This window comes from Ovis aries, chromosome 21, assembly GCF_016772045.2.
Source record: "Ovis aries strain OAR_USU_Benz2616 breed Rambouillet chromosome 21, ARS-UI_Ramb_v3.0, whole genome shotgun sequence".
Lineage (NCBI taxonomy): Eukaryota > Metazoa > Chordata > Mammalia > Artiodactyla > Bovidae > Ovis > Ovis aries.
The window spans coordinates 1117454-1128368 of NC_056074.1; the positions used below are offsets into that span (position 1 = coordinate 1117454).

General features: G+C 44.0%; 1 protein-coding gene across 1 annotated transcript in view; it reads right to left on the reverse strand.

Annotated features, from left to right (window-relative positions):
* Window positions 1–10268, reverse strand: part of DEUP1 (deuterosome assembly protein 1) — a 128245-nt gene extending 117977 nt beyond the window's left edge. The window contains 2 exon segments of the mRNA XM_012101573.4: window positions 8879–8952; window positions 10211–10268. Of these exon segments, the coding sequence (XP_011956963.2) occupies window positions 8879–8925 (47 nt within the window). The 5' untranslated portion in view covers window positions 8926–8952; window positions 10211–10268.
* Window positions 10269–10915: the final 647 nt, after the last annotated feature.

The window sequence follows — 10915 nt, forward strand, 5'->3', positions numbered from 1 at the left end:
TACAAAAAATATTGGAAATAAAAACATTGTTGTCAATACTCAAAATCACAAGAGAAGCAATTAAAAACAAACAAACGAATGCAATCATTGCTGAAATAAAAATGAGAAAATGGAAGAAATTCCTCCAGAATGTAGAGCAAAAGATAAAATGATGGAAATTATGAAAAAAAGGAAAAAGATATAGGTGTTCTAGGAGATGAGAATGAAGCAAGATGGGGAGAATCATTAACCAAAGAAACAGAAGAAAAATTCACTGTGCTGAAAAGCTTTGAATCTTTAATAATAAAAGTGCTCACCAAATGCTTTGAAGGGATTGAAATGGATCTATACCAAGAAAGTTATCCTGGTAAATTTGTAGATTCCAAGGATAAACAGAAATCCCATAATTCTCAAGATGCTAAAAAGAAAGAAAGAAAGGAAAAACGCAAAAAACTTGAGAGAGAATGAGACTGGTATTGGACTTTCCATGTAACACTTCACACTTCAAGGCCATGGGACTAATAACTCTTACAGAGTTCCTGTATGAGAGGAACAAGAAGACATCTGGACATGAAAAAAATTAAGAGGTATACCACCTCTGGCCATTTCTATTAAAGGCTACCTAAGGAAGTACTTCAGTCAAATTAAAAATGAATTTTAAAAAGTTTAAATTGAGAACAAGGAAGATTCTATAAAATAGTAATAATCAATGCAATCAAGTTTATAGCTGCTAAAGAGAATTCTTAAAAGAGGAATAAAATAATTAACATTATCCTATATGTAACCATTTATATACAAGTTAACAGTCATCAGGACCAGAAATCCGGATTATTTCTTGGAGGTGGAATAAGCAAATGCAGAAGCAAAAACAGTACTAAAAGTGAAGTCTTACCAGGGTTGAGAGAGGGTGAAGCTACAGTTAAAATTCAGGAAGTCAGAAGAGGAATCCAATTTTAAATGTTTGTAAAAAATGTAAATTAACAATGTGTAAAATAGGACATAGAACTTGTAAGAGAATAAGAAGAAAACTAGATAATACTAGTGAATATTGGGAAAGCAAAACGGATTCAATGTTAATATATTAATAATTATAAAACCCTCTCTTTAATGGGTAAAGAGAGGTAAAGGTGGGAGGGGGATTCAGGATGGGGAACACATGTACATCCATGTCTGATTCATGTAAATATATGGCAAAAACCATTACAATATTGTAAAGTAATTAGCCTCCAATTAAAATAAATAAATTTAAAAAAATCCTCTTTAATTGCAAAGACCTTCCAAATGAGGTGTATACCTGCATTAAAGAAGCAGAAGATATTAAGAAGAGGTGGCAGGAATACATGGAAGAACTGTACAAAAAAGATCTTCATGACCCAGATAATCATGATGATGTGATCACTAATCTAGAGCCAGACCTCTTGGAATGTGAAGTCAAGTGGGCCTTAGAAAGCATCACTACGAACAAAGCTAGTGGAGGTGATGGAATTCCAGTTGAGCTATTTCAAATCCTGAAAGATGATGCTGTGAAAGTGCTTCACTCAATACGCCAACAAATTTGGAAAACTCAGCAGTGGCCACAGGACTGGAAAAGGTCAGTTTTCATTCCAATCCCAAAGAAACGCAATGCCAAAAAATGGTCAAACTACCACACAATTGCACTCATCTCACGTGCTAGTAAAGTAATGCTCAAAATTCTCCAAGCCAGGCTTCAGCAATACACGAACCGTGAACTCGCTGATGTTCAAGCTGGTTTTAGAAAAGGCAGAGGAACCAGAGATCAAATTGAAAACATCTGCTGGATCATGGAAAAAGCAAGAGAGTTCCAGAAAAACATCTATTTCTGCTTTAGTGACTATGCCAAAGCCTTTGACTGTGCGGATCACAATAAACTGGAAAATTCTGAAAGAGATGGGAATACCAGACCACCTGACCTGTCTCTTGAGAAATCTGTATGCAGGTCAGGAAGCAACACTTAGAACTGGACATGGAACAACAGACTGGTTCCAAATAGGAAAAGGAGTACGTCAAGGCTATATATTGTCACCCTGCTTATTTAACTTATATGCAGAGTACATCATGAGAAACACTGGACTGGAAGAAGCACAAGCTGGAATCAAGACTGCCGGGAGAAATATCAATAACCTCAGATATGCAGATGACACCACCCTTATGGCAGAAAGTGAAGAGGATCTAAAAAGCCTCTTGATGAAAGTGAAAGAGGAGAGTGAAAAAGTTGGCTTAAAGCTCAACATTCAGAAAACGAAGATCATGGCATCTTGTCCCATCACTTCATGGGAAATAGATGGAAAAACAGTAGAAACAGTGTCAGACTTTTATTTTGGGGGCTCCAAAATCACTGCAGATGGTGACTGCAGCCATGAAATTAAAAGACACTTACTCCTTGGAAGAAAAGTTATGACCAACCTAGATAGTATATTCAAAAGCAGAGACACTTTGCCGACTACGGTCCGTCTAGTCAAGGCTATGGTTTTTCCTGTGGTCATGTATGGATGTGAGAGTTGGACTGTGAAGAAGGCTGAGCGCCGAAGAATTGATGCTTTTGAACTCTGGTGTTGGAGAAGACTCTTGAGAGTCCCTTGGACTGCAAGGAGATCCAACCAGTCCATTCTGAAGGAGATCAGCCCTGGGATTTCTTTGGAAGGAATGATGCTAAAGCTGAAGCTCCAGTACTTTGGCTACCTCATGCGAAGAGTTGACTCATTGGAAAAGACTCTGACGCTGGGAGGGATTGGGGGCAGGAGGAAAAGGGGACGACAGAGGATGAGATGGCTGGATGGCATCACGGACTCAATGGACGTGAGTCTGAGTGAACTCCGGGAGATGGTGATTGACAAGGAGGCCTGGCGTCCTGCGATTCATGGGGTCGCAAAGAGTCGGACACAACTGAGCGACTGAACTGAACTGATGCTACTTATAAGAGACACATATGATATTTTAAAAATGACTGAAAATGAGGCCATGAGATAACAGAAAATATATATTAGTCTCTGTACCTGGTTCCGGCACAGAGCTCCTAAAACCGTTGCAGTTTCCTAAGTGATAAGAACACTAGGGGCAACTTTTGCTCTAATATTGGTCTTAGACCTTGGTTCTTGACACCCGAGTAATTTTCTGGGTGACAGGAGCTTCTTTTGATCTGATGAGGTAACTCTGGGCAGGCTCCTAGATGATTCCTGGCTTACGGCTGGTCACCTGAAAGACCAAGTCATTATGAGAGGTTTGGAATTTCCAGTCCCACCTCTCCCTGCCCCATTCTCTTGTACAGGGAGATGGGCTGAAAAAGGAATTAATAATCAATCATGGCTACATGATGAAGCCTCTATGAAAATCTCCAAAGTATAGGTTTGGAAGCAACAGTTAGAATTGGACGTGGAACAATGGACTGGTTCCAAATTGGGAAAGGAGTACATCAAGGCTGTATATTGTCACCCTGTTTATTTAACTTATACGCAGGATATATCATGAGAAATACCAGGCTGGATGAAGCACAAGCTGGAATCAAGATTTCTGGGAGAAATATCAATAACCTCAGATATGCAGATGACACCACCCTTATGGCAGAAAGCAATGAGGAACTAAAGAGCCTGTTGATAAAAGTGAAAGAGGAGAGTGAAAATGTTGGCTTAAAACTCAACATTCAAAAAATGAAGATCACAGCATCTGGTCCCATCATTTCATGGTAAATAGATGGGGAAACAGTGGAAACAGTGACAGACTTTATTTTGGGGGGGGCTCCAAAATCACTGTAGATGGTGACTGCAGCCATGAAATTAAAAGACGGTTACTCACTGGAAGAAAAGCTATGACCAACCTAGACAGCATATTAAAAAGCTGAGACATTTCTTTGCTAACAAAGGTCCATCTAGTCAAAGCTAAGGTTTTTCCAGTAGTCATGTGTGGATGTAACAGTTGGACTATAAGGAAGGTTGAGTACTGAAGAATTGATGCTTTTGAACTGTGGTGTTAGAGAAGACTCTTGAGAGTCCCTTGGACTGGAAGGAGATCCAACCAGTCCATTCTAAAGGAAATCAGTCCTGAATACTCATTGGAAGGGCTGATGCTGAAGCTGAAACTCCAATACTTTGGCCACCTGATGTGAAGAACTGACTCCTTGGAAAAGACCCTGATGCTGGGAAAGACTGAAGGCAGGAGGAGAAGGGGTCGAGAGGATGAGATGGTTGGATGGCATCACCGACTCCATGGACGTTGAGCAAGCTACAGGAGTTGGTGATGGATAGGCAAGCCTAGTGTGCTGCAGTCCATGGGGTCACAAAGAGTCAGACACAACTGAGCGACTGAACTGAACGGGTTTAGTGAGCTCCTGGGTCGGTGAGCAGGTGGAGGTGCTGGGACAGCAGTATACTCCTTTCCACGTACCTTATCCTATGCACCCTTTCCATCTGGATGCTCATCTGTACCCTTTAAATAAACTGGATGAAAGTAAGATTTTAAAGGTTAAGTGTTTCCCTGAGTTATGTGAGCTACTCTAGCAAATTAATCCTATCCAAGGAGGGGGTTATCTATAACTGTTTGGTCAGAAGCACAGGTGACAACCTAGACTTGCAACTGGAGTTCGAAGAGGGTGGCAGGAAGTCTTGTAGGATCAAGCCCTCAGCCTGCTGGGTCTGGTGATATTTCTGCATAGACAGTGTCAGAATTGAGCTGAATTGTAGGACTCCCAGCTTGTGTTCCAGAGAATTGCTTGGTTGGATCAGAAACCTCCACATATATGGTGACCACAAGTGTCAGACGTGAAGTGTTTCTATGAAGGTAAAGGAGGCACACAGGGAAGAAAGACACAGGTTTTTCCCTACAAAGGGAGGAAAAGACTGAATTTTTCCTTTATAAAAGGGATGAACAAGGCTATTACAGGCTAAAGCAAGTTAAAAAGAAAACAGATGGCAATATCAGCAACGAAAAAGTAAAATTCAAATAGAAACCATTCACTCATATTTGTGAGATATTCTATATGGCTAAATCATACAATATACCAAGAAGATATAATATCCGTGAACCTCAATATATTGAGCAACAAAATATGGAAATACATAAAATAAAAACTATCTGAAATACAAGAAGAATTGGACAAAAATCACAATTATAGTAAAGATCTTACTTAAAATGTGACAGCTCAAATACACAAAAAAGGTAATAATGAATTTGAAAGGCACACAATTTGAACATAATAATTAAACAGTTTGATTATATATGTAAAACTTTTAAAACCTTTTTTCTTAAGCAAAAGAGAATATATATTTGCTTTCAATGCCTAAAGGACATTTATGAAAGTTGCTCACACAACAAATCATAAGAATAATCTTTATGAAACCAAAATATCATACAGGTCATATTCTATGACCATAGATGTAGGGGGTTTAAAAAGTAATGAATAAAAAAATAATTAAAACCTGAAGTTATATCTGGGAATTACATCCCCCAAATATCTATGGAGTCAAAGAGGAAGTCAAAGTTGAAATAATAGACAATTTAAGAAAATGAGAGTGGGTACATTAATCCTATGGCCTGCAGCAAAGCTGAGCCCAAGAGGAACTCCAGCTTTAAACGCTTATATTATTCAAAGAAATCATGAAATCCAGAAATCATGAAAACAACTGAATCATATTTTCAACTCAGAAATCAGAGCAAGATAAGTAAAATAAAACATAAAATGACAAAGTAACAAGAGTAGAAATTCAGGAATAATAGAAAAAAAGAAGAATGTAGACATGGTTCTCCTATAAAAAGCAGATTTTTTACTCATTCTATAATTATTTATGTTCTGGGCACACCACTCAAAAAACAAAACAGGCAAACTTACTTAAACGTGATCATTTCATTTAGAAGGCGTTCAAGTTGATTATTATGGTACAAACACCTATACTGGGGAGGAAATCTTGGATAAACAAAAACCAAACCCTGTTATAAGCCAGAGGTCAGAGAATAATGGCTCACCCATGCCATAAATGCTCTATGTAAAAGCTCCCATCTGAGGCCTTTGCATTTTCTGTTCCTCCTGTTGGGAACTTTCTTCTCACAGACATAAAGCTCTGCTGGAACACCACCTTACCCGGGAATCCGTGTGTGAGCACCCCATTCACAGGCCACTTCTCTGTCCTCAGCCTGCTTATTCTTCCTCCTATCGCCACATGAAACATGTTTATATCTCCCACTAACGTACAAAGCCCTTTAGGAGTGTTCTCTGCCTTGTTCACCACTGTCTTCCTGGTGCTTAGACCAGTGACTGACTCATCATAGACTTTAGATAGATGTCACATGAAGGTTGCCCCAAGAAACACCTACTGTTATGTAGGCGACACCATTTGATATGCACATACTACATCCCTGATGAATGAGGTTTCATTATCTTCAAGATCTAAATTTTTACATATTTCTCAGTAGTGCACGGGACAGAGGCAAAGCCAACCTGGTTCTCCATCCTTTGGAGACCATGCTCAAGAAGGTGTGCTCCCGTGTGTGAGGCGGTGAGCTGCGGCTTCCACATGGAAACCTGCAGTAATTCTCATTCACTTCTGGTGTGCAACCACACTGTACCCAAACAAGCTCTATGGTTTCCTACTAAGTTTTGAGTGCCTTGAAGGCCTTTGTATGAGTCAGAGAGCTTAGTGTTGTGCCTGGCATACGGTCAGTCTTCCATACCTTTTCCCAAAAGAATGAATGATGAGAAACAGCAGTCTCCATGGCCTCAGATTTGCAGGAGTGAAGTGCTATCTGATACCCAGCCCGAGGTTTAAGACCTTCAGTCTGTATCTTAGTCTTCAGTGCCATTGTCATACCAGAGGTCTACCCCTCTCAACCCAGAATCCTAGTCTGGCTGTGCTACGGACACCAGGCAGGCCACTCCCCACGTCTTTCTGCCATCCATTTACAGTGCAGCAAGGAATGCTGGGATTGGAGCCGGACTTATCTGAAATCAAATCCTACCTCCTCCAGTAACCCAGCTGTGTATTCTAGGGCAAGTTCCTGCTTTATCTCTCTTTCTTTCTGCCTTTCTAAATTCAGTGTGACGGAGGCTGCTAGTTGTCCACTAATATCCATTCTTCTTCCTTTCACTGTGTGTGTGTGCGTGCTCAGTTGCTCAGTAGTGTTCAGCTCTTTGCAGCCCCATGGACTATAGCCTGCTAGGCTCGTCTGTGCATGGAATTTTCTAGGGAAGAATACTGGAGTGGGTTGCCATTTCTCACTCCTTTCATTACAGTTCCTCTAAACTTTAACTGACTACACAGCTGCCCAGTTAGAGACGACATTTCTCAGCCTTCCTTGCAGCTAGGTCTTGCCCAGGGCTATGCTCTGGCCAATGGGAAGTGAACAGAAGTGAGGCTTGCCACTTCCAGGTCATACTTCTAGGAGGACTGGTCTTCCTCTTTCCTCCTGCTCTTCGCTCTTCCCTCCGGCAGGAGCACGGTCATGATGATGGGACCTAAAGCAATCATTTTGGGCCCAGAGTTGGAAATCATGTAGTGAGGTGGGCAGAGCTGCCCTACCAGCCCTGGTCTGTTCATCTCTGACTTTGTATGTGAAACACAAATACCCTTCAGTCGTTTTTAAACCCCCGTATTTGGGGGTCTCTTTGTCAACAAGAAGTTAGAGCATACCAACCTCTAATACACTCAATTCTATGAGTTGTAGAATGAGGGCTGTTCTGAGGAGGAGTATGCTGTGGAAGTTTATAAGGTATAGCTTATTGTCCAGACTTGTGCAGCTTTGCTTTAGCCTGATGTCAAAGTCACGGTCTGAGCAGGATAACTGAAAGTGAGATGCGTGAAGTGGTTTGACTAGTGTCGTGGTCACAGTCGATGTCAAGCATACAGTAACCACGATCCCACCCTCACTTTCTCTGCTCGCCCCCACCCTCCAAGTTCTGGGGGCTCAACCAGTGGTCAATTGGCTAATGAAACAGTAGAAAGAGGAACCTTTATGATGCTGGTGGCAAGGAAGGGGTCAGGACAGACATTTGTCAAAAAGAATTTACTTTTTTACAATGGCACATGTCATACAAACTCTCTTCCTTATTGCTTCCTGAAACTTTTGAGAAAATACCTAGTTCATGCTGCAGTTTTGAGGAGCTTCCTGGTGGCTTAGTTGGTAAAGAATTTGCCTGCGATGCAGAAGACCCAGCTTCAGTCCCTGGGTTGGGAAGATCCCCTGGAGAAGGGAATGATAACCCACTCGAGTATTCTTGCCTGGAGAATCCTGTGGACAGAGAAGCCTGCCCCATGAGATCACAGAGTCCAACACAACTGAGTGACCAACACACACACAAATCTGTCTGGAAGCTGTGCTTAAGTTTTGAGTCCAGTTTCAAAAGCAAACTTCCCCTGTGGCTCAGCTGATAAAGAATCTGACTGCAATGCAGGAGACCTGGGTTCAGTCCCTGGGTTGGAAAGAACCCTGGAGAGGGGAAAGGCTACCCACTCCAGTATTCTGACCTGGAGAATTCCATGGAGTCACAAAGAGTCAGACATGACTGAGCGACTTTCATTTTCACTTTGTCAAGGGCAAGCCTAGAGGGTGCCTGGACACTCAGTACAGCAGAAAAGGAGCAAGCCAGCCAGAAGCTGTTGCATTGTGGACACGCAAGAGCATGTGAGGCCCATGTGGGTATCCATCACCCCAAAACACTGAAAAAATTCACTAAAAGATGGAAAATGGTGATTTCTTAGTGCAGATCCATAGTCAAAACTGGAAAGACTCAAACTATAGATTCTTAATTAAAGTCATTTGAATTTCTCTCAACCTCCTCACCAAAAATAATTGCTACATCCTCCATTAATACTAAATTTCCAAATTCACATGCCATCAGGGAGATTTTGGCATTGTTAAGCACCAACTCATTGAAAAGAAATGTCTCAGCACTTACCCCAATGTATTATGGGTTTGGTTCTCCATGTCAAGAAACTGCTGCATCTGGTTTGTATTTCTTGATTTTTAAACCTGTGAGGGGGAAAAATGATCTAGATTCCTTAAGCGCTTACATTATTAACCTCTAAAACAAGAAAATTTTGCTACTGGCAAACCATGTTGTTCTATGAGTTTTTCTGAGTATTGGTTCCAACAAAATGTAGAAACTTGCACACGTGTGTGGGTGTGTGTGTCACATGTATTTATGACACTGGCTTAGTGGTGAGTTGAAATAGATCCTACTGACTGAGATGAACATTCATTTACTACCTACTGAACAACAGCTTGGTGCCAGGTACTCTGCAAAGAGCCAGCACATGAGGTGAGTAAAACCAATTCCTGCTCCAGACCACTCTGAGCTGAAGTACCAAGGTTTCCTTCCCTGTGGGTCCTCTAAGTGAAGTGAGTGAAGTCGCTCAGTCGTGTCCGAGTTTTTGCGGGTCATGGACTGTAGCCTACCAGGCTCCTCCTTCCATGGGATTCTCCAGGCAAGAGTACTGGAGTGGGTTGCAGTCTCCTTCTCCAGGGGATCTTCCCAACCCAGGGATCGAACCCAGGTCTCCCGCATTCCAGGCAGACGCTTTAACCTCTGAGCCACCAGGGAAGCCCAGGTCCTCTAAAGGTTTGCCGTTGTTTACTGCCCCTGCCTGGGTTTGGTTACAGTGAGTATACCATGAGGTTTAGGACAAAAAGGTTAAGAACTGCTCATAGACTGAAATCTTCCAGTTCCTCAGTGGCTTTGTAGGCACTGCTCACCCTTTTAACAAAATAAGGATGTTAGTACTTGCCTAAAGTGAAAGAAAAAAGTTTTCCCCAGCAACAAAGTTTAAATTAAAACATAACCTATGAGGATAAATAGTCAAGTATTGAAATGCACTTCAACTTCTCTGAATGAAAGTTAAACCGCATTCAAGGCGGTAGAAAGAGAAAACTTGCAGGCTTAAGCCACCCTGAAAGGAATTTAAGAGAGATCCAAAACTGCGAGGGAGCGCAAGGGCAAGGAGTAGAGATGGGAACAGAAACTCGACCAGTACGTTCAGGTGAGTTGATTTTCTAGGTTCTGAAATCCTTCACTTTAACATCTGGGAAAGTCAGGACAGACGAGCCAGGTGACTCGCTCAAAGTCACACACCTAGAATCACCTTCCAATTTAGAGCGAATCTGTCCTGAACTCGCAAGGTCGGACTGACCCTGTCTCCACCCGGCCTGCGCCCGCGTCCCCACCCTAAGCCCGGCCAGCCCGTTAGGGCCCCGGGAGAAGCTGGGCCGGGCCGGGCTCTCGGGCGATTACCTGCGCCGCGCCGCGCTCTCCGGGTCTGAGGCCCTCGAGTGGCAGCGCCTGGGCCTCTGGCAGCTGCGAGGGCCTGCACCTGCTGCTGGGCCTGCCTCCGCCCGCCGCCTGCGGTCGCCATGGAGACGCGGCCGCGAACCGCCGCGAGGCGGGGGAGCGGGGGGGGGGAGGGGAGGGGAGGGGAGGGGCGGGACGGGGAGGGGAGGGCGGGGACGGGAGGGGAGGGGCGCGGGACGGGGAGGGGGAGGGGCGCGGGACGGGGAGGGGAGGGGCGCGGGAGGGGGAGGGGCGGGGAGGGGAGGGGAGGCGGGGAGGGGAGGGGGAGGGGCGCGGGACGGGAGGGTAGGGGAGGGGCGCGGGACGGGGCGGGAAAGGTGAAGGGGAGGGGAAGGGGCGGATAGGGGGAGCCTGCGCCGCCCGCGGTCCTGGTTTGGTGCTGGCTCAGTAGCCGCGGGCTTCCCGGGGTCGCCTCTCGGTCCTTTCCTCTCCGTGGGCCGCACGGCCGAGCCAAGTGTCCGGTACCCGACAGGAGTACAAGGAGGGCTTGTTGGATGAATGAATGAACCAAGGATCAGAGGAGCAAAGTTTAAACAGCTGCGGGCAGGAGAGTTCTGCATCCAAGCTCCTTAAATCCCTCTGGCCTCTCCCCTGCCCCCCTCACCCCCTTGGGCTTCCCTTGTGGCTCAGCTGGTAAAGAACCCAGGT